Genomic DNA, 24173 nt, shown 5'->3' with positions numbered 1-24173 from the left:
CTCTCATAGTCAGGAATGCTTTGCTTCTGTTTCTAAGGGACATCCAGTTACCAATTAAAGGAAGTTCTAGGCTGGGCGTGGTGTCTCATGCCTGTAATCCTAGGACTTTGGGAGGCCAAGGAACGAGTATCACTTGATCCCAGGAGTCTGAGACCAGCCTAGGCAATATAGTGAGACACTGTCTGTACAAAAAATAGAAAAAATTAGCCAGGTGTGGTGGTGCGTTCCTGTAGTTCCAGCTACTCCGGTGGCTGAGGTGGAAGGATTGAGCCCAGGAGATCATGGCTGTGGTGAGCTGTGATCATCCTGGGTGACAGAGCTGGATCTTATCTCAAAAATGAAAGAAAAAGTTTTTTAGATATAGTTCCTTGTATAAATGTGAGGGAACTATGCATTTATTAGTAACTGTTTGCCACAAAGGTTGCCATTGCAGAAAAAGGCACATAAGACCATTAAATTGGCCATTTACAAGTCTTTTTGGAAATTTAGTTAAAAACCTGTTGGCAAAGAAATACATCTGAAAGGAACAGAAGGCTGGGCGCGGTGGCTCAAGCCTGTGATCCCAGCACTTTGGGAGTCCGAGACGGGTGGATCATGAGGTCAGGAGATCGAGACCATCCTGGCTAACACGGTGAAACCCCGTCTCTACTAAAAAATACAAAAAATTAGCCGGGTGAGGTGGTGGGCACCTGTGGTCCCAGTACTCGGGAGGCTGAGGCAGGAGAATGGCGTGAACCCGGGGGACGGAGCTTGCAGTGAGCTGAGATCCGGCCACTGCACTTCAGCCTGGAAGACAAAGCGAGACTGTCTCAAAAAAAAAAAAAAAAAAAGAAAGGAACAGAAAAGCCCTATGTCATTCCTTACCTAAGAGAGTAAATATCTGAACCACAGTATGAATTGAAAAGAAGAACTGGAACTGTTTCTGTCTGTGCACCTGTGGTCAGCCAGTCTATTCTTTTCATGTACAGTTTTCTGACCATGAAATCCATGATTGTTTCTTAGACAACTATTTCTTTTTTACTTCTGAGGTAGAGTAATTTTTTATGTAAGTGAAGCTTTTTTTTAGTATTCTGAATGGATTTTTTTTTTTTTTTTTTTTTTTTTTGAGACAGTCTCATTCTGTCACTCAGGCTAGAGTGCAGTGGTGCGATACCAGCTCACTGCAACCTCCACCTCCTATGTTCAAGCGATCTTCCAGCCTCAGCCTCCCAAGTAGCTGGGATTATAATCATGTACTACCATGTCCGGCTAATTTTTGTATTTTTAGTAGAGACGAAGTTTCACCGTGTTGGCCAGGCTGGTCTTGAACTCCTGACCTCAGGTGATTGAATCTGACCTGCCTTGGCCTCCCAAAGTGCTGGAATTACAGGCTTGAGCCACTGCACCTCGCCTCTGAGTGGATTTTGAAAATACTTTTTCTCTTTGTGCCATATCTCACTTTAAAAGAATTTAAAAATATGATTTTTAGAAAGATATAACTATGTTATATATAAGAAATCCAATATTTAGAAATCAGTTTCTCATGCAGGTGGCTTTGTACATGTAAATACAGTGTAGGAGCTGCTCAGGTTTTCTTGAACTAATCTGACTATCCTAGTGAATGTGTTTTATAAATAAGCTTGTAGCAGGCCTGGGAAGAGAGGAAGGGGAGCAGGCAATGCAAAAAAACAAAATAGGAGTGATGGCTGTTTTGACGATGAGTCAGAAAAGAAGAAAAAGTGTCAGATAATGAGGCAATAATCAGCTTGATGTAATCCAGTTAACATATAAAACAGTTTTAAGAATTTACTTACTATGTAAAACAAAAAACAAATGAATCATTTTAATATTAATATATAGTCAAAAGTTTTGAACTCTTGTTTGTGAATTTCTTTCACTTTATTGTTTAAAATGCATTTCTGTACATCATTTTAAAAAATAACAAAGGAACAAAAAAATCTTGGGGCCCGTCAAATGGAAACAGTAGTGGAAGTGCTGGGTGCTCCCAGGCTCTGTGCGTACCTATTAGTATTTCATAGGAGATATGAAAAATGAAAGTGAGTGTATGTAAAAAAGGCAGGTACAAAAACCACTTGCATGTGGAATGTTTTTTGGGTGCTAGCTAAAGGTCTGTGAGCCTGGTGTGTGCAGGCCCAGATATAGTAGTTAAGAATACTTTATTTATTTATTTATTTTGAGACGTAGTTTTTTGCCCTTGTTGCCAGGCTGGAGTGTGGTGGGGTGATCTCGGCTCACCACAACCTCCACCTCCTGGGTTCAAGCGATTTTCCTGCCTCAGCCTCCCGAGTAGCTGGGATGATAGGCATGCACCACCACACCTGGCTAATTTTGAATTTTTAGTAGAGACATGGTTTCTCCATGTTGGTCAGGCTGGTCTCGAACTCCCGACCTCAGGTGATCCGCCTGCTTGGCCTCCCAAAGTGCTGGGATTACAGGCATGAGCTACCACGCCCGGCCCAAGGATACTTCTAATCTGTTTATCTGATTTTGTCAATTTAATTAGATAATTTGTTTTTCTTTTTTTAAAATTGCTGCTGAACAAATAAAACTTTTGCTTTTCTGTTTTAGGTGTGAGCATTTTCGATCCATGTTCCAGTCGTATTGGAATGAAGACATGAAGGAAGTGATAGAAATCGATCAGTTTTCCTACCCAGTGTATCGTGCCTTTCTCCAGTACCTCTACACAGACACAGTGGACCTGCCGCCGGAAGATGCTATAGGTACTGTGGCAGCATTGGGATGGACAAGCCACATGGTCGAGAATATATCCCCTCATGTTCTTAGTCCTGAAATGTAAAAAGCTTCAGGTGTATTGACTTTAATTTGGTGCTTAAAAAAGACTTGAAGTAGATGTCTTTAAAAATAGTATTGTGTAGTTACTATGGTTAATAGTTTTGGACTTAGTTTATGACCATAGGCTTTTTTGTTCTAATGTCACTGAAGGACTCTTTTTTCTTTTTTTTTTTTTTAAATTTATTTTTATTTTAAGTTCTGGGGTATATGTGCAGGATGTGTAGGCTTGTTACATAGGTAAACGTGTGCCATGGTGGTTTGCTGCACCCATCAACCCATTACCTAGGTATTAAGCTATGGGCTTATTTTAATTTTCTAATAGTGAAGTATAAGTTGCTAATGCATTTAGCATTGTAGAAACAAAATGAGGATTGAAATTGCATTTTTTTGCCCTTTCTTTGTACTATTGAAGAAATTGTATAAATATAGGAGAGGTGTGGAAGTAGAGGAGGCAGACAGTAAAAAAGAGAATTTATTTACTCAAATTCAGACTCTTGTCCACTAAGAAACTTCTAATTTACTTATACACCTCTGTTCACCAAAACAAAATCTCTATGTATGGAAAATAATTATAAATTTGATTAAGCCTTTCACATATCTTACTTTTAGGTCTTCTGGATTTGGCGACATCTTACTGTGAAAACAGACTGAAAAAACTTTGTCAGCACATTATCAAGAGAGGAATTACTGTGGAGAATGCCTTTTCGCTATTCTCTGCTGCAGTCAGATATGATGCAGAGGTAACATAAACAATAAACAGAAACTAAACCATCCTTAACTCCCTTCATGCTCGTCTCCCCCTCTTTTCTCGTGAGACATGGAAAACGATGAGTACTTCACTTGTGTTTAGGGAATCAGTGAACCCATTGAAAACTGAAATCTGCCCTGGCTTCTTAATTCCCTGTTCATTGTTTCAAAAGTCGTTGTTCCTCTACTTCCGTTTCTAAGTAAGACAGGAAACGAACCAAGGTCCTAGCAGCTGTCCTGCAGGTTGGAACATAAGGTGCCACACTAACTGGACTAACAAACAGCATATTTTAGTTTCAGGTCTTTCTCAGAGTCAGCATATGTGTTTATTTCAAGACTCACCTTGCTGTCTTCCCATCTCGGCCCTGTCATAAGCTGGGGATGCGTATGATTTGTATCTCTGTACGCTCTGCAGTTCTGTCAGTGTCTAATTATAGCTCACAGGTATTTACCCGGTAAGAACTTGCTGTGGACTCCTTTTGTTTTTGCACTGGCTTGAGTTCTTAATCTGGGATTCACAGATCTCTTGAGCCTGTGAATTAATGGGCTTTTGGGAGTCTGAAAGTTTGTGTGCATTTTTTTGAAGAACCAAAGCATCAGACTGCAACCTCCTCGTGAGTAGGAACTGTCTCTCATTCATCTGCATACCCTATTGTGCCTGGCACATATTAGGCACCTGATGATAAATGTTTGTTGAACTGAATGAAGATAGTACCTTAAAGGAAGCATTGAGGATGATCAGTGAGCTAAAGGCGGGTATGGTTGGTTTCACAGATTCAGAGAGAGTAAAAGGTAGAGAGCAATAGCCTTGGACTTTCAAAATGTCTGGCTAAGGTATGCGTGTAGAATGATACAGTTAGCCTACCTTGCAGACATTTTGTTGTCATTTGACAAAGCAGAATATCGGGTATCAAGGAGTTTATCAAACACATGCAAAGATCTGCAGCTGTGTCCTTTGAGGAATAACAGAGGACAAACTTCATCACTCTTAGGGATTAAAGTTGACCGTGATGTTTTCAAAACGTATCCTATTTTTGTTTGAGGCTATATTATGATTATAAATGTTTGATAAGGTCAAATATAGCTGGCTTTGTCTGCAGCCCGACTGTGGATGGAATGATGATCAAAGTAAATCATTTCTAATAGAAAATGGAGGTATGGTTTTTTTCCTGCCCTTCCTGTGACACCCTGAACCTCTTGGTTAGAAATGCTGTTTCTTTAGATTTTATTTCCACCTGGTGATATAATTTTAAATTGGGTCAGTGCCTTTTCTGTCCATTTGGTGACTGGTGTTAGAATCCTCTCTGGGCCTCTCCATGCTCCTCCTCCCTGTTAACGAGTTCCATACTCAGGATCAGACCTTGCTGACTAACACCAGTGAGAACAACCTGGGCAGAGGCAGATGTCCCAGCTCAAGTTGCTGGAAACTTCTTCCTCATCTTCAGCTAAGATCTGTCCTAGGAAGTTTACAGAAAAAGCCTTCTGCTGCTGCTTCATGTGCCAGCAGGTCATTTCCTTCACTAGTTGTCATTTTTATCATATTATGTATAAACACGATGAAAACTTCCTTTAGAAAGACTCCAAATACATGTGATTCCCCAGAGTCTGTCACAGTGTGGGCACGGAGCTGGCGCTCAAAAATGCATGCTGAACTAAATGAATGAGTGAAAACATTTGAAAATACCTCACCATGAAGGTGTGCTTTGAAAAAATAAATGGCCAGGCTTGGAGCTCACGCCTGTAATCCCAGCACTTTGGGTGGCCAAGGTGGGCGGATCACTTGAGGTAAGGAGTTTGAGACTAGCCTGGCCAACATGGTGAAACCCTGTCTCTACTAAAAATACAAAAATTAGCTGGGCGTGGTGGTGCATGCCTGTAGTCCCAGCTACTCGGGAGGCTGAGGCAGGAGAATTGCTTGAACCTGGGAGGCAGAAGTTGCACCACTGCACTCTAGCCTGGGCAACAAAGCAAGACTCTGTCTCAAAAAAAAAAAGTTTAAAAAAACTTACAATCCTACAAATATTACACATTCAACGTAGAAAAATTAGAGAATAGAAAGAAGACAAAAAGAAAGAGTCACTTCTTTATTTCTAGGGCATATATATATGTGTGTGTGTGTGTGTGTGTGTATATATATGTTTACAATTTATATGTAATTTTTTTTTCCTGGTGATACAGGGTCTTGCTCTGTCGCGCAGGCTAAAGCATAGTGGTGTGATCACAGCTCACTGTAGCCTCAACTTCCCGGGCTCAAGCAGTCCTCCTTCCTTCCCAGTCCAGGAACTGGGACTACGGGCGTGTGCCACCACACCCAGCCAATTTCTTATTTTTTATTTTTTGTAGAGACAGGGTTTCATTATGTTGCCCAGGCTGTCTTGAACTTCTGGGCTCAAGTGTCCCTCCCACCTCGGCCTCCCAAAGTGCTGGGATTATAGGCATGAGCCACTGCACCAGGACTCTTTCTAGGGTATATTTCTTAGGTTGTAATACAAGTTACATAATTGATTAATGTGCTTTCACATTTTATTTCCTTAATACTATAAGATATAGCGAGTATATGAATGAAGTTCTGGAGTACAAAATTAAAACCCATAGCTGGGCACAGTGGCTCATGCCTGTATTCCAGCTACTCAGGATGCTGAAGTGGGAGGATTGCTTGAGGCTAGGAATTTGAGACCAGCCTGGACAACATAGTGAGACCGCCATCTCTTAGAAAGAAAGCCCTCTTATTGTGTTTATTAGTTGATTGGAGGCTACTGATGAGTCAGGTTAGAAATTGACTGCAAAAACTATTATTTTTAGAACTCAACTTGGAGATACTAGATGACTTTGCCTTCGTTTTGTGGGCCAAACTGCTAGGAAGATGGAGACTACCTGCTTCCAATGTTTATTCTCTTTCTACGAAAGTATCTGAGGTTCCTCCATGCCCCCTTTTGACAAGATAGCTTTGAAGCAAATGTACACACAGTAAAGCAACAAAAATGTACGGACTCAGTAGTGACAGGGAGTTTCAAAAGTCAGTTGATGATTGTAGAGCTCTTGCTACGAATGTGTTATCAAACTGTCCACAAGTTTTATTAAGAAGGACTTGACAAAGGAACATTGAAATATTCCTTTGGTGCAGACCTGAATAAGTATTGACATCGGGGAGAAAATGTGGATAAAACATTGTTTCAAGATAGATCAGTCGCACACTGTGAAGTGATTCTTTTCAGGAAATTTTTTATTTTTATGTGTATTTGAACATTAAGAGAAACAGCTGGGAAGTATTATTTGTTTAACCGGAGTAGAGAACTTTCCAGAAAATCTTATGTGCTGAGCAACTTATATCTTATGATCTTACTTTTGGAGGGGAGCAATAAACACGAGCCCAGGAATCTAATTCTGAAGTTGATCTGGGGTCTGAGTATTGGACAGCTTGGTGCTAAGGCTTGGTGGCCAGCATTTTTTTCTTCTTTTTGTGGCCCAAATTAAAAGTCTTCAATCAGCAGTAAGCTGACACATGTTTTTTGCGTAATGAGATAAATTATGTTCTTCCCATATGGTAGAATGTTTAAGTACATTTTGAAAACAAAAAACTTCTTTGATTTGGAATATTTAGTACTTGGTGTGCTATAACATGAATTATAGACTGACAGTTTTGGGTTTTATTTTTGCAGTTACTTTAACAACAGGTTGGACAGAGTTAGGTGTGGTTCATGATCTTGTGTCATCTGGGATGTGTCTTGGGGGAAGCTGTAATGCCAAGGCACCTGCTCACCCTGGTTAGGTGGTCTTCAAATTATTAACATTCAACTAGTTTAGCTTTGGAGTTTTAGGACGGGGTAAGAACTCCCTTAGAGGCTGCCTTAGCATTTTTAAAAACGAGGGTATTAAGATCATCAATTCTCTGTGTTTTGTTTTGTTACTAAAGAAAATTTGTGGAAAGGAAAAACAACTTATTTTCAGAATATATATATTGATTGGAATAGTTTAAGTGTTGAAAGATTTGGAATGATTTATAAATTATTTCAGAAGAGCAGTTTTTATTTTTATCTTCTTTGCTAATGACAATAAATCTGGTATTTTATCTCATTTGCGTTAGAACACTTTATAATCATTCCACCACATAACGTCATAGACAGAGTTTAGTTTCTAATACCAAGAAGACCCTTCCATTTTTATGCTTTTCACTTCCCTATTCCATGGGCTGTAAGAGGACTCTTTCATTCCGTCAGGAACTTTGTTCATCTCCTGGTCACATGATCCTTCTTGTCTTTCTTGGAATTGTTTTATTTAAAGCCCAGTTAGAAGTAAGAAGTCAACTATAACCAGCCCTGTTATAGTTGACTTCTCACTTGGGCAAGAGTTGCATTTTCTTGCCTGTGTTATTGAAGATTTGATCCTTTGCAGAATGAAAGGAACAGATTATGTAGATTCTTACAATACTAAAGAGAGGTCAAGTCAGAAGGGCATTTGTCTAATTCGCTCATTAAGGGCAAACCGACGGTGGGCACTGGTTGCTAAGTGGTTCTGCTTGACTGTGCCACTCTCTGGTGAACTTGCAAATTCAAACGTCCCTCACCACGTGCATTTAGGGCTTCCTTTTACATAGATCTGCCTCAACCAAGGTTTAATTAGTTACTTACACAACCCAGATTTAGATTGTTTTCAGCATTCTCTAGTTTGACTTTTAATGTTTGGAACTTTTTAATATTTATTGCATACCCAGATACCTCAGCAGTTCAAACTAATTGGAGGGGAAGGGAAGGCAGTTTGATAGAACCATTTTCATGAGTATATAAAGTGAATTGTGATTAGCGGCACCATTTGTATACCTACATTGTGTATAAAACTTCTTTTTTTTTTTTTGAGATGGAGTTTCACTCCTGTCTCCCAGGCTGGAGTGCAGTGGCACGATCTCTGCTTATGGCAACCTCTGCCTCTTGGGTTCAAGCAATTCTCCTGCCTCAGCCTCCTGAGTAGCTGGGATTACAGGCATGCGCCACCACATCCAGCTAATTTTGTATTTTTTTTTTTTTTTTTGGTAGAAACGGGGTTTCTCCATGTTGGCCAGGTTGGTCTCGAACTCCTAACCTCAGGTGATCTGCCCACCTTGGCCTCCCAAAGTACTGGGATTACAGGCATGAGCCGCTGTACCTGGTCATATAACTTCTTAAAGTTTATACTCAAGGTATTTGCTGCACAATTAGTAAGCTGAATAAACTCACTTTAAACTCACTTTTTCATATACAGTAGAAAGATCTTGAGTTCTACATCAATAGACACAAACTGATGAGGTTTGATGCCAGAGTTCACTGCACTCTTCCTGCGAATTTGAAATTATGTCATTAAAATTTAATACTTAAAGATTCTTATCTGATATATTACATGATTTAAATAACTTTCTGTCATTATGACTGGCTACTTCCAAAGTTATGTGTGAATAAAGTTTTCTGTTTTTGATAACTAAATTTTAAAATGTGACTTTTATGTCCCTGTGGAATATAATTTAGTCCTGAGAGCTATTTATTAATCATTGGGTGATAATGCGAGGCGTAGTGATTTTTCTTTTTTTTTTGAGATGGAGTCTCGCTGTGTCACCCAGGCAGGAGTGCAGTGGCGATGTCCGCTCGCTGCAAGCTCCGCCTCCTGGGTGTACGCCATTCTCCTGCCTCAGCCTCCCGAGTAGCTGGGACTACAGGCACCCGCCACCGCGCATGGCTAAGTTTTTGTATTTTCATAGAGATGGGGTTTCACCGTGTTTGCCAGGATGGTCTCAATCTCCTGACCTTGTGATCAGCCCGCCTCCGCCTCCCAAAGTGCTGGGATTACAGGCGTGAGCCACCGCGCCCGGCCGCTTTTTCTTGAATAATAATCTGAGAGGGAATGCTTTATCCAGTTTCACATTTTAGTTTATTTTAATATATGGAGCATTTAGTTATGCATTTAGCCCACTGGGAATCTCTGATTAAAAACAAGAATCCAGAGACTGTGCTAACATCCTAAGTGCATTTCAAATTATCTAGAAAACAAACAAACGAAACAGCAGCTGGCTAGTACTCATTAGCTGTGGTCTATCTCTCTTTTTTTGTTTTCTTTTTCTTTTCTTTTTTTTTTTTGAGGCTGAGTCTTGCTCTTTTGCCCAGGCTGGAGTGCCGTGGCTTAATCTCAGCTCACTGCAACCTCCCCTTCCTGGGTTCAAGTGATTCTCCTGCTTCAGCCTCCTGAGTAGCTGGGATTACAGGTGCACGCCACCATACCCGGCTAATTTTTGTATTTTTAGTAGAGATGGGGTTTCACCATGTTGGTCAAGCTGGTCTCGAACCCCTGACCTCGTGATCCACCCACCTCAGCCTCCCAAAGTGCTGAGATTACAAGCGTGAGCCACCGTGCCCGGCCTGTGGTTTATCTCTTCATGGTTATGTGACTGGGTGGGTTTCTGGAGTTTACTTTGGGTATCTTTTAGCCAGGGACAGGAGGACCCTTAGAACAAGGAAATCATTGTTTGCCGACATCTGTGCTGAGAGCAGAAGAGGGGTCTCTCCATGTTTGTGTGGGCCCCTTCCACTCTGTCTAACATGCCCATCTCGTGGTGGCTGGAAATGTGCGGTCAAAACCTGCGGTTGAAATGTTGTCGAGCTTCTGGTTCGATAGAACCCGGAGTAATGACCTTCAATTTAGAACTTACCAGCTAGCCAAGTTATAATAAAGTCAAGCTATTTGTGATAAGAGCTTTTAGTGTAATTTCCTTTTATATATTGAGTCTTTACATGCATTTCAGGTGCCTGATCGATTTAATAAATATATATTCCAACATCCTAAGGGACAGACTATATTAAAGTTTGGCAGGAGATGAAAGGGTGGATTAGCATAGGCAGGGATTGATTTTGAAATGGTTCTGGTGTACCACTTGTTAATGTTACTCCCCTGAATGTTGGTAATTGGTGACTTCTGTTTGTCTGACTGAAAACTAATCTGTGTAAATATACTTCTGTGGGATTGACTTTCTGAGATATTAGTGTAGTGGAAGTTGTAGTATTATTATTCTTCATGGCTTTAAAAATAAAGTCATTATTAGGAGAGCATAAAAGTGAATTTAAGGTGAATTTTTTGGGATTTTCTTTCAGAGCCTCTGCTCTGTCACCCAGGCTGGAGTGCAGTGGTGCGATCTTGGCTCACTGCAACCTCTGCCTCCCGGGCTCAAGCGATTCTCCTGCCTCAGTCTCCCGAGCAGCTGGGATTATAGGCACCCATCAGCACGCCTGGCTAATTTTTGTATTTCTACTAGAAACGGGGTTTCCCTATGTTGGCCAGGCTGGTCTCGAACTCCTGACCTTCCACCTGCCTCGGCCTCCCAAAAGTGCTGGGATTACAGGCGTGAGCCACTGTGCCTGGCTGGGATTTTCTTTTTAATGTGCCACTTTAGGTTGACCATACCTCTTCATTACCTTTCTGCTTCTTAAACTAACCCACAGCTTAATTCTTTTCTCTGATGTCTTGAATGTGACAAAACACATTCTGTGGAATAAAGTGGCATTCATTCTGCCTTTTACAACAGTGTCTTTGACTATAACTAGATTATGTGATAATCGTGCAGGAAATTCTTTCCCCTGTAGGTCTTGTGTGTGTGTGTGTGTGTGTGTGTGTGTGTGTTTTGAAGAGTCACACTTTGAGTTAGGGGACCATTGCTCTTACTGCGTTGAATAAATAGTATGTGTTTTTGTCACACCTACCTGTGGTCACCTTTTTGCCTAGTTTTAGGTATCTGGCCTCTCAAATATCTTTTCTGGGGGAGGGTGAGAGGTTTGGGGTGAAGGGCTTAGAGAGAAGTGATTCAATCAAAGTTGCCTAAAAAAGCGCTTTTTGTTTTTATTTGTGTTGTGTGTGTCCAGGATTTAGAAGAATTCTGCTTTAAGTTTTGCATCAATCATTTGACAGAAGTTACACAGACTGCAGCATTTTGGCAAATGGATGGCCCTCTGCTAAAGGAATTCATTGCTAAAGCCAGTAAATGTGGAGCCTTTAAGAACTGAAGCGCAAGGCTGCTGGGTTCTGTGTGAGTGCTCTGGGGCACTGTTGAGGATGTGTCCGGTTTGTGCTCTACGGGTGATGTAATTCTGCAGGTAAAAGACCATCAGGTTGTTTTTTTCCACATCTGGGACACAGTTGTCTGTGTAAGAACATATCAAGGGTGTATGGCTTTTCTTGAGCCCATTTGAAACAACTCTTGTTTCCAGATAAGTGTATTTTAAATGTGACCTTTCTTAAATTTGGGCTGGTACATGTAAAAGAGTGAAAGTTTAGTCGTTTTTGGTCTTGTTTTCATTTTTGATTAGAGGAACTTCTGAACTTGGAAAGGGGAAGTTGGCAGCAACTCTCCTGGGCCACATATCAACCATCTTCTGACAGCAGGAGCAGTGATAGTTGGGGGATTGTGAGACGAATGGAGAGGCCCCATCGTGAATTAAAGATGCTGACCTGGGGATTGTTAAGTGCTGTCTTAGTTGCTAGCTTAGTACCCTTACTGTGAAGGAATAATTAAGATTGTTTCAGACTTTTGTTTGTGTGCTTGTGTTGACTTTTTTAACTTCAAGATATATCAAAGTAATATTCAGTTTAACGTAAGTTAAACCTATTGAAATGATAATTATGTAAAGATAAATTTTCTAGGTTAGTCAAGATTTCTCTTAAGATTTAAGTGCATAAAGAGTAGTAATTTAGAAGTATCTGTGAAAAGTTGATAATGAAAGAAATTTGATGAAGGTGAATATTTTATAAATTAGAATCTCCACTACTTATCCAACAGTGTTTTATTTCATTAAGGTAGAGCTTGAGAACTCAAGTTCAAGTTGTCCCTCCCACCTTCTTCTATAAATGCAAACTTAAGAGGAAGATAATGACATATATACTCTTGCCTTCCTAAATTATGGCTGCTGAATCATCATATCTACAATATATGACTGGAAGAAGTGGTTCTTCAAGTCAGCCCTCTTACAGGACTTAATGGAATTTGCTTTATCTACTTTAGGTCAAATCCATCACACACTGGCTTATTTGAAACTTTATCATCTTTCACTTTTGGTTTTCCTCTGTTTTTAAACATCTTAGGTATAACATTTAGCACAATTTCACCTTGAAAAAGCACCCAAATTACGGCGTTCCTGAAAAGATCCTATTAAAAGACGGTGGTTGTTTTGAACTGGTTATGAAAGGTGACTTTGGGGTGTGAGAGTCTTCAGCTGTGAGTTTCATCATGCGTGTCCATTGAGCTTGCTTTAAGAACAATGTTTTGCTTTGCTCTCTGGTCCATGAACTCATTTCCATTGGAGTGAGCTCCCTTAGTGAACTTTGTCCCCTGCTTGGAAGGTCTCTCTTCTGAACCTGGAGCCTGAGTACATTTTCAGAGCCAAATTACAAGTGGGTGAAGACATGCTGCAGTTACTATTGTTAGCAATGTTTTTAAATTTGTGTCTGTTGGGGTGGGAAGGGGAGTGAGGCCTCAAAGATAGGAATTCATTGATAGCTGAAATAGAGACAAGCCTAGTAGCTCCAGCCCCCTTTTCTTGACCATGTCACAAGTGATTGAAGCCCAGTGAATTATTCTGTTAGAATTCATTCTACAACATGATAGAACCTTTCTTACTGGGTTCAGAAATGCACATTGATTTGTGCTGTGATGGGTGGTGTTTGTAACAATCACTGTTGTATAGGCTTATGATCTGAGCAAAATGTGAACTTTAGTATGTTTACTATTGCTCTTACTTGAAAATTTTTTTTTTCAAAAAAAAGCACAAATTAAAGTAGTAAATTCATATCCATAGATAGTTCATTCATTCTACAAATATTTACCAAGTTCCTAATATAAGTGAAAGACCACTTCTCATGTTAGATTACTAAGTCATTTGTGTATGTGTGGCAGTGAAGAGAACAAGTCCTTCAAAAAGCATTTGATCATCTTTATTTTTTTTAAATACACTCTCTTATTTTTCTACTTGGTTTTGTTGTTAATCATAGCAGGATATGACAACTCTTATTTGAACTGATTTTTTCATCTAATATAATAATGGAAGCCAAAGTATTCATATTTCTTAAGCTAGCCCTAAATGTACTCTTGAACTTCTTACTGGAACAATGTTTGATACTCTAGTATATAGGCTGTATTTATGTAATATTTAGAATGACATGTTAATAAACAAAGTAACATTAAAACAGGCACGTAGAGTTGTTTTTTTCACTGAAAATCAGTAGTCTGCAGCCCTAAAAAGGAAAGAAATTCTGACACATGGTACACAGAGATGAACTTAAGGATATTACGCTAAGTGAAAGAAGCCAGTCACAAACAAATACTATGTATGTGATGCCACTTGTGTGATGTTCTTAGTCAAATTCATAGAGACTTAGTAGAATGGCCATTGCCAGTGTCTGAGGGGAGAGGAGAATGGGGAACTTGTTTAATGGATACAGAGTTTCAGTTTACCAAGATGAAGAGTCCTTTAGGTCAGGGGTCCCCAACCCTCAGGCCACAGACCCATATTGGTCCCTGGCCTGTTGGGAAGAGGTCGCACAGCGGGAGGTGAGTGGCGGGTGAGTGAGCATTACTGCCTGAGTTCCGCCTCCTGTCAGATCAGTGGCAACATTAGAACATTAGATTCTCATAGGAGTGCAAACCCTATAGTGAACTGAGTATGCAAGGGATCTAGGTTATGTGCTCTGTGTGAGAATCTAATGTCTGAGGTAGGACAGTTTCATCCCAAAACCATCCTCCCCACCCCCCACCAACCGCCCCATCCCACGGTCCATGGAAAAATTGTCTTCCATGAAACCAGTCCCTGGTGCCAAAAAGGTTGGGGACCGCTGCTTTAGGTGGATGGTGGTGACGGTTGCACAAAAATGAATGTTTAATGCCATTGAACCATATATTTAAAAATGATTGGGATGGCAAATTTTAGGTTATATATATTTTACCACAACAACAACAAAAAATCAGTAGTGTGATTCTTCATGGGTATCAGGCTAAAAATAGGTACACCATGAACATGTCAACTGCTTGATTCTCAACTATACACAAACACATATCATAGAAATCTTTGGATTTTATTCCTGCTGAAAGGTAGTACAGTTGAACTGGCACAGTAGAAAAATGTGTCTGTACCTTTGGGGGTACTTACATGAAGGGAAAGACATATTCTTTATCCTCAAGGAATATATGAATTATTAGGAGAGAGGGAGATAGGTTTAGGAATTAACAACACAATGAGATACTTATAAAGAGCTTTTCATAACAGTGAGAGAAAACCAAATAGGATGATATGGTTTGGCTGTGTGTCCCCACCCAAATCTCATCTTGAATTGTAATCCTCAGGTGTTGAGGGAGAGACCTGGTGGGAGGTGACTGGATTATGGAGGCTGTTTCCCCCATGCTGTTCTCATGCTAGTGAGGGAGTTCTTATGAGATCTGACGGTTTTATAAATGGCAGTTCTTCCTGGGCTTTGCATGCTCTCGCTCACCTGCCACACGTAAGACAGGCCTCTTCCCCTTCCGCCACAATTGTAAGTTTCTTGAGGCCTCCCCAGCCATGCAGAACTGAGTCCATTAAATGTCTTTCCTTTATAAATTACCCAGTCTCTGGTATTTCTTCATACCAGTGTGAGAACAGACTAATACAGAAATAGGGTTACACATGACAAGCAGTTAGTTGTTCTGAAGATAACACTTGTGTTGGGTAGGGGAAAATATAAAGTGTCCTTTTAGCTCATCTCCAAAAAGTTAGAGGCACAAGCAAAGGCTTAGAGATGGGGGCTAATGAGCCTTCCAGAACTTACCATAATTAAGTTTGGTTAGAATGGAGAAAATAAGCTAGAAATGTTGGCAAGGGGAGTGTGTGTGGGTGCGTGCATGTGTTTTACATTTATTTCCCACAGTGCCAGACATTGTGCTCTCTGCTTCACATTTTATTTACTGTCCATATTTTGTCCCATAAGGTAGGCAGCATTATTCTCAGATTAAATAATCGGATTCAAGTTTTTCAGTAGTGACATAGCTGAAGTTCATACTCGGGTCCGCCTTAGAGGTTGCCCAGTAGCCGGCCTCATGGCCGCGAAACACGTGGTGCTCCATGATGCACAGTTACGTGCTGTGAGTCACAGCTTAAACGTGAAAGTAAAGTGGGGGACAAATGTTTTTTTTAAAATAAAGATCATGACATCAAAATGATTAGTCAGATAAACTTTGCTAAGATGGCTGGGCACGGTAGCTCACGCCTATAATCCTGGCACTGGAGGCTGAGGCAGGCGGATCACGAGGTCAAGAGATTGAGACCATCCTGGCTAACATGGTGAAACCCCGCCTCTACTAAAAATACGAAAGTTAGCTGGGCATGGTGGTGCGCACCTGTAGTCCCAGCTACTTGGGAGGCTGAGGCAGGAGAATTGCTTGAACCCGGGAGACAGAGGTTGCCTAGGGGAAATCTATTCAGAGGTTGTTGGAGGGGATCTTCGCTTCTCTAGTTTTTTTTTTTTTGAGACGGAGTCTCGCTCTGTCGCCCAGGCTGGAGTGCAGTGGCCGGATCTCAGCTCACTGCAAGCTCCACCTCCCAGGTTTACACCATTCTCCTGCCTCAGCCTCCCGAGTAGCTGGGATTACAGGCGCCCGCCACCTCGCCTGGCTAGTTTTTTGTATTTTTTAGTAGAGACGGGGTTTCACCATGTTAGCCAGGATGGTCTCGATCTCCTGACCTTGTGATCCGCCCGTCTCGGCCTCCCAAAGTGCTGGGATTGCAGGCTTGAGCCACCGCGCCCAGCCACTTCTCTAGTTTTTAAAATGCTCCACATGATTCTGATGTGTGGCCAGATTTGAAATCTACTGGTTTAGATTTTGTCCCTAAATATAAGAACTTAGGCTAGAGCTGCTGATACAACAGGAATGGAATGTTCTTTTTCATCTCCTGCAAATATTTTTAAAGTACTTATTTATTACATGTCAGACACCATGCTGGAGACTCAGTTTAAACCCATTTTAAGATGTAATATTATTGCAAGTCAGAGTACAACGGTAAAAAATGAGAACTGTGAATGTGAAGTTTTCAGGGGTCAGACATGGTAGTGTGGGCATAAAAACCAGAACTGTATATTATTAGGCTGAGAAAAATGTTAACTGTCAATTTTATTTCATTCTTGCATACTCCTGGTAATGTTCTTATTCAGAGTCCAGTTTAAAATTTAGGTATTTGTTTTGAAGATGATGAATCCCAACATGATAACTATGGCTGAAAAGGGATTTTTCAAAAGCAGACTTTGTGACACGAAAACAGGCAAATTTGGTACAAGTAAAGTAGTATAATCCAAATTTATTATATCTAAGAAGCATCATGGGCTGTAACTAGAATCAAAGGTTAATAACATTTTATGCACTTATTCTACAAACATTTACTGAGCATATTAGGTGCTGGGAATGTGACAGTGAACAAAAAACACAAGTAAGAGTGTGCAAAGAATGATCAAAATATCAACTAGCAAGAACATGGAAGAGTGCCGGGACCAAGAGGAAATGACTAGTTCTAAAGATGTGTGGATTTCACAGCCTGGTCTCTGGTTTTGAGCCCGATTGCAATTTGGCCTGACTCCTGGCTTAGGAAATGGTAATCCCTAATAAGACAGGGACGATACTGATGTAGAACTTGACATAAGATCTCTATTTTCTTGAAAAGAGCACAAGGTTTGTTTTAAGTCCTGAAGTAGCTCAATCTCTTCCTTCAACTGCTGCCGCCTTTGTTGAGATGCATGAATTTTTTTCTCTATTGCTATGAAAAGAATAAAAAAAAGATTTCAGATTATTCAGTAGTTTTATTAGAAATAATGTACCGTTTCTAGCCCCTTTCACTTGCAAGTACAGATACACAATCCTCATGCCTCCGAGGAAAAGGATCCAGAGCGTTATGGGCAGGAGCTGGTTTCTTTATGCCTTCACTTCCTCCTTCTAATTCAGGACAGAATTCTAACATTTATACACAAAGCTGCCCAGTAAACCCTTAAGATTTTGTGCACATTTATAGCAGAACAAGTCCCTTGGTATATATTTGAAAACTTGAAAATAGTGACTGTATAACCTTCATGCTATACTATATCCATTTATTGAGATATGATAATTGGAGAATGTGGCTAGAATACCAAGGTTAAGGACAAATCCCTCCTAAAAATGTGTCCAATTTTTAATGTTACATAAAAGCTTTAGGTTTCATTTAGAAACAGGAAGGCTTTTAATTGTGGAAACTTAGAAAAGCTTAGGAGGAAGATACTTAGGCTTTATAAATAACAAATAGTAGTCAATGGCAATGTAATTTTTAAAAGCCTCAAAATCAAACAGTTAAAACACACACATACACAACTTTTATTCAGAATAACTGCATACCTATAGTTAATTTAAAATATTAGTAAGGCTAAATTAAGCAAGTTTTTATCAACCGGGATGGTGAAACCCACCTTTTAAATTGAATCTCATGCAGTTCCAAGTAGTGGCACCCTCCAATACTACATTATAATATATGTACTCCCACCTAACCCATCCAAGTAGTGATGTGTCACATGTGCCCTTACATGAAAGAAACACACACGGAAGTCCCCTACAAAATAACTCTTTTTAGAAAAAGATATTTAAGGCTGCTTTAAAAAAATATGGATACTGCCATATAGTAGTAGACATCCTCAAAAGACTATTAAAACAGACATTATTTTTGGTAGATTTTTCAAATATTTTTCCTGCTGGTTATAAATGTAGTAAAAAATTCAAACAAATGTATAATATAGAAAGCCAAAATGAGAAAGGTTGGCTGTGTTGAGACAGGGATATGAACTAATGATTTCTTCCCAGGGAAATTGTATTGTCTTCCTACCATATGCTGGAGAGACAGATACATCTGTGGAAACGCAGAGTGTGGAGGGCATTCTGTTGTGCAATTTCAAGGGGAGCCATCCACACCAATGCTGTGTGACTCTGTGCACGGCCTGCCCAGCCATGGGTGGCAGCCTTGATAGAGAAGTCAGACCGGACTCAGAAACAAGTGGAGGTGTAGCCTGTCTTGAGGGCATCTTAATGCTGAAAGGAGGACTCACTCAATAAATGGTTGATATTTAATAGGAAGGTTAAATCTCCCTCCTCCAAACCAAACCAGATTTTCTACTGCAAACATTTCTTGGCTATTCTGGCTTGCTCTTTTTTTTTTTTTTTTTTCCTGATGAACTTTAAATCAGTTGCAACCCTCCCTGATAAGAAATTAAATTAGATTTGAAGATTAATATTGGGAGAATTGAAATTTTGACCTATCCCACCAAGCAAGAGGGAGGCAAGTGGAGGGATGGTTTATCATAGCCTCGCCACGCAAGAGCAGAGAAGCCACAGGAAGCTTCACTAGCTCCTGCCTGGGCCACACACAGGCCAAAATATGCTCCAATTTTGGAATCAATTTTTTGTTGTCTCTACTTTTTTAATGAGTTTTTCTCATTACAAAAGTGTTTGTGTGTATATAGAAAATCTGGAAAATATAGCACTAAAAGAACGGACAAAAATCACTATAATCCAACTACCTACAACCAACCTCTCTCTCCACCAGGTGCAGCTTTTGTCTGTGCACATGTACCTGTACATTTTTTTCCTCCGTGTGGGCAGGGGTCATACTGTTTTTGTAATTGGCTTTTCTCATTTAAGAAAACAATGAACATTCTTCTAAAATATTTTTATCACCTGTATAGTATATTGTTTCAATATGGTGATAAATATTTCTTGACTATGCTGCTCAGATATTATATAACTCATGTACCTGCTTGAAAATTTACAAATGTGTCTTCAAACAATCTGCAGTCAAAAAGTGCACTCCCGATTTCTTCATAGTCTGGAGGGAGAAAAACATTTTCAATATTAAACAGTTTGTATAGGCAGAAACTCCTCCATTTATATGTAATCCAAAACAGGGGAAAGGAAAGAGAGCAGTCATCTGCCATGGAACTTTAATGTTAGACAGCAGCAGCAGCAGCAGCACAGGGAAGCTGTCAGAAATGTAATTCTTGGCTCTTTTCTCTTCTCCTCTTCCTCTTCCCCCTCCTCTCCCCTCCCCTCCCCTCTCCTCTCCTGTCTTCTTTTCTTTACTTTTTTTGAGATAGAATCTCACCCTGTTGCCCAGACTGGAGTGCAGTGGTGCGATCTTGGCTCACTGCAACCTCTGTCTCCTGGGTTGAAGCAATTCACCTGCCTCAGCCTCCCATGTAGTTGGGATTGCAGGCGCGCACCACCATGCCCGGCTACTTTTTGTATTTTTAGTAGAGACGGGGTTTCGCCATGTTGGCCAGGCTGGTCTTGAACTGCTGACCTCAGATGATCTGCCCACCTTGGGATCCCAAAGTGCTGGGATTACAGGCGTGAGCCACTGCACCTGGCCCCCAATTCTTGGTATTTGTACCGAATCAGAATCTCTGGGGGATAGGCCCAGCTATCTGTGTCCTCACAAGCCCTACAGGTGATTCTCAGACACACTGTTTGGGAAGTGCTTGGTCTAGAGGAAATAAATGAATAAAATAATATAATAAATGAGCTTTTGCAAATGTTTACTATCTCACTTTTTGGCTTTGCCCTATAAAAAATAATCCCATTCAAATACACATTTTTTTATATTGTTGCCTACAATATAAGCTGTCCAGCTTGTCCTTGTAAAATAACTATATTTATAATAAAGATTTTAAACTCATGGGATATAAGTTATAAGAAAGCTAAGTAAGGCTGGGCGCAGTGACTTACGCCTGTAATCCCCGCACTTGGGGAGGCCAGGGTGGGCAGATCACTTGAGGTCAGGAGTTCAAGACCAGCCTGGCCAATGTGGTGAAACTCTGTCTCTACTAAAAATACAAAAATTAGCCAGGCGTGGTGGCACATGCCTGTAATCCCAGCTACTCCAGAGACGGAGGCAAGAGAATCACTTAAACCCTGGAGGCAGAGGTTGCAATGAGCTGAGATCACGCCACTGCACTTCAGCCTGGGAAAGACAGCGAGACTCTGCTTCAAAAAAAAAAAAAAAAAAAAGCTAAGTAGCTATATACCTGCACATACAAATGGAACTTTGGCTTCCCAAAGAGCTCTTTAAGAAAGAAACTTATTTAACAAAGTTCATCTCTAAACCAAACATCAATCAAAACATTAAAATTCGTTCTTCTATACTTTAAAGTTTGGGTTAACATTATTTAAAAAAGGACACTTGGCTTATTAAGGAATCGAATTTGAGTCAAATCAAAACTAACATAATACTGTTCTCAGATCTTAGCAACAGGAGTGCAGGGCAGTGGCAGGGGAGCATATGTGACTGAATCTGTCTCTGAATGGCACGTTGTGTTAGTGGCCAACCTGTAAGACACCTCTGGAAAATGTACCACAACTCTCGGGGCATCAGGTTACTTTTGACTAAATTACTGAATTTGTAAATTACCCACATCCTGTTGATTTATGAAGCACAGTAGATCTGGTACAATGATTTTATTAAAGAACGAGGTAAAGGGCCAGGTGCGGTGGCTCACGCCTATAATCCTAGCACTTTGGGGAGCCAAGGTGGGTGAATCCTCTGAGGTCAGGAGTTCAAGACCAGCCTGGCCAACATGGTGAAACCCTGTCTCTACTAAAAATACAGAAAATTAACTGGGCATAGTGGCGTGTGCCTGTAATCCCAGCTACTCAGGAGGCTGAGACAGGAGAATTGCTTGAACCCGGGAGGCAGAGGCTGCAGCGAGCTGAGATCCCACCACTGCACTCTAGCCTGGGCAACAAGGGTGAAACTCTGTCTCACAAAAAAATAAAATAAAATAAAATAAAATAAAATAAAGAATGAGGTAAAGAAGAAGAAAAAAGTAGTCTAGGAAGAAAATGGGCCTTTTTTTTTTCTTGGGTTTGTTTTGTTTTACATCTAGGTCTGGGAGAAGTCTCTATACTTAGAAATATTGCTATTCATCAGTACCTGATTCTGAAGTAGTCTCATCCATGAGTTTTTCTGGAATTGAATGAACTTTGTCTAATATTTCTTCAAGTAAGTAATTAAGAAGTCCTGCTTCCTTGCATTTCTTAAGAAAAGGAACTTTCACAGTTGCATCTAAGAGTAAGACAAACATTTGAGAAGGAAATAGTCTTAGGGCAGCTAATCATAAATTATTTTATGCTTATTTCTTCAGACCTTGCCTAGCGGTGGATGACATACTTAGTAAAATAATACAGCACCTTCACCGTTTCTATTAATTATAATTTCATCATATCTCATTTTTTTTGGCCAGCTGAAACAATGAATGAAATGTTACAAAAAGTAAAAGTGAAAATTTCTCTGCTTACAGTAACTATATGAGTTAAGAGGATTTTTTAAACATATAAAAACTGTAATTTTTAAAATTTCAATACCTTTTGGGGAACAGGTAGTTTCGGGTTACATGGATAAGTTCTTCAGTGGTGATTTCTGAGATGTTGGTGCACCTGTCACCCGAGCAGTGTACACTGTTCCCGATAGGTAGTTGAATTAAGGGATTTTAAAAGATTACCCTTAAATATTTGACATAACAGCCCCTGTCACTTTTTGTCACAGTTTGTATGTGTTGTTAGTGGAATGTCTATTTCTTTAAAGAACAGAGAACTACAGTTACGGGGGTCACAGTGTGAGGGGTGACATATCACTGGATTCTGAGCTCAGGCAAGCCTGTCTGTGTCTTTATTAAGAGGTCTGTCTTTTCTTAATACTGAAGATAACGGACCATTCCAACCTAAGTTATCTTGATATGCTGGGATTACAATAAAGTGGATAGTTACGATAAAGACTTATACTCATTAATTACTACAAGCCTAGAAGAATAAAGATTTAGGCGGGATACCAAGTTTGAAACACGTGGGTTGACATTTTTGTAAGTATTGTAGGCCATATTTGTCACAGACAACACTTAGTGCAAACCTGTGTGTCTAGCATGCTCTTCTTTCACTTGTCTTACGAATGTATTACATTTCATTGTTTTGGGTGACTAGAAGGAGAGAAAATCAAGATTGCATTACATTGATTTTAATATTGCATAAAATGAAAACCAGTCTTTTGCTGTGCATAACTAAATGATATGCCTACAGTAAAAATCATGCCCTGGCTGGGCGCGGTGGCTCACACCTATAATCTCAGCATTTTGGGAGGACGAGGTGGGCGGATCACAAGGTCAGGAGTTCGAGACCAGCCTGGACAACATGGTGAAACCCTGTCTCTACTAAAAATAGAAAAATTAGGCAGGCGTGGTGGTGCACGCCTGTAATCCCAGCTACTCAGGAGGTTGAGGCAGGAGAATTGCTTGAATCCGGGAGGCAGAGGTTGCAGTGAGCCAAGATCGCGCCATTGCACTCCAGCCTGGGCAAAAGAGCAAAACTCTGTCTCAAAAACAACAACAACAACAACAACAACAAAACGCCCCATATTCATATTTAGATGTAAACAGCAAATGTATTTTTGTTTTGTATTATAAAACCTCAAGAGGTGTTTGACAAGCACCCCTTGTATAAACAGGAGGAGGTGAAGGTTGCTGGCTTATATGAATTTAGCTTATATGTGCTGATGTATAAAAACTTTCAAATCCCCAAAATACTTTCATACGTTTTATACATAATAATCCAGAAGTTTATAAGAGCTACAAATGTGGTCAGGTATGGGCCATGCAGCTGGGAAATACTTGGTTCCATAAGGATGTTTGACTGCACCCTCTGCCCGTTTTAACTGTAAGCACCTGTGGGGTCAGATGCTCTCACTAGTTTGGTGCCAGGGAATTTATAGGAGCTCAGAGAATGTCACCTCCTGAAGATTATGTGCTTGGAACTTCCAGCTTCATTTTCATGCTCATCTCATTGTGATACTATCATCTAGGAATTATCTAAGAGCTTCCCGACTATGGGATTCTTCCTAAAAAGGCAGCCTCAGGAGCAGCCTTAGCTGAGAACACAAATGAAGAATGTTCTACAAAGGCTGTCTGTTCGGATGATTTGGAAAGTACATTTCACCTGACATTCAGACTGGTTTAAATAAGGACTCTGTATGAAGAAATGCAAAGCTATAAAAACTAAGTCAGATCACCTGTATATGATTGCCTGAGAGGTGTTTCTTCCTTCCTCTTTTTCTTTTCACTCCTGAAAACTTAGCTAAAAATAGAAACCATTTAAAAATTAGAATCCATAAAGGAAAAGATTACTGTTGGACTACATGAAATATACAACTCATATGCCAAAAGTTTTTACAAAGTCAAAAGATATGGCAAACTAAGTGTTTGCAGCACTTATGATAAAGGGTTAATTAAAAAATATTATAAGTTTAATGCAAAACAGGTAAATTGAGTAGAAAAATGGGCACATGGGGAACTCTCTGGGGAGAGGGTGCATTGAATAGAAAAATGAACAAATTGGGACATAGGAAAACAAATATAATTGGTGAAAAGATATGGGAATGCACTCAATTTCACTCATAAGTGAAGATATTCAAAGTAAAACAGACTAATAAAGATGAAGATATTTAATAGATGACATTTGCAAAGATTTGGTTAAGTGTGTATTGCTGATGCTTTTCCGTCAGTAAACACTGATTTAAAGCAGAATTTGTAATAGCACTTCCTGCTGAGTT

General features: G+C 40.1%; 2 protein-coding genes across 8 annotated transcripts in view; one reads left to right on the top strand and one right to left on the bottom strand.

Annotated features, from left to right (window-relative positions):
* Nucleotides 1-13735, top strand: part of RCBTB1 (RCC1 and BTB domain containing protein 1) — a 53728-nt gene extending 39993 nt beyond the window's left edge. For all 7 annotated transcript variants that reach the window (XM_025364438.1, XM_025364439.1, XM_025364442.1 and 4 more), the window contains 3 exons: nucleotides 2569-2720; nucleotides 3403-3533; nucleotides 11415-13735. In XM_025364438.1, coding sequence (XP_025220223.1) covers nucleotides 2569-2720; nucleotides 3403-3533; nucleotides 11415-11555 — 424 coding nt within the window. In that variant the 3' untranslated portion in view covers nucleotides 11556-13735. The remainder of the gene's footprint in view (nucleotides 1-2568; nucleotides 2721-3402; nucleotides 3534-11414) is intronic.
* A 3107-nt stretch (nucleotides 13736-16842) lies between these two features.
* Nucleotides 16843-24173, bottom strand: part of PHF11 (PHD finger protein 11) — a 28037-nt gene continuing 20706 nt past the window's right edge. The window contains exons 6-10 of the mRNA XM_025364062.1: nucleotides 23634-23698; nucleotides 22482-22548; nucleotides 21510-21641; nucleotides 19335-19406; nucleotides 16843-17321 (exon numbers count right to left, since the gene is read on the bottom strand). Of these exons, the coding sequence (XP_025219847.1) occupies nucleotides 17167-17321; nucleotides 19335-19406; nucleotides 21510-21641; nucleotides 22482-22548; nucleotides 23634-23698 (491 nt within the window). The 3' untranslated portion in view covers nucleotides 16843-17166. The remainder of the gene's footprint in view (nucleotides 17322-19334; nucleotides 19407-21509; nucleotides 21642-22481; nucleotides 22549-23633; nucleotides 23699-24173) is intronic.

The sequence above is a fragment of the Theropithecus gelada genome, chromosome 17 (genome assembly GCF_003255815.1).
Source record: "Theropithecus gelada isolate Dixy chromosome 17, Tgel_1.0, whole genome shotgun sequence".
Classification (NCBI taxonomy): domain Eukaryota; kingdom Metazoa; phylum Chordata; class Mammalia; order Primates; family Cercopithecidae; genus Theropithecus; species Theropithecus gelada.
This window is presented reverse-complemented; position numbering and strand designations above follow the sequence as displayed.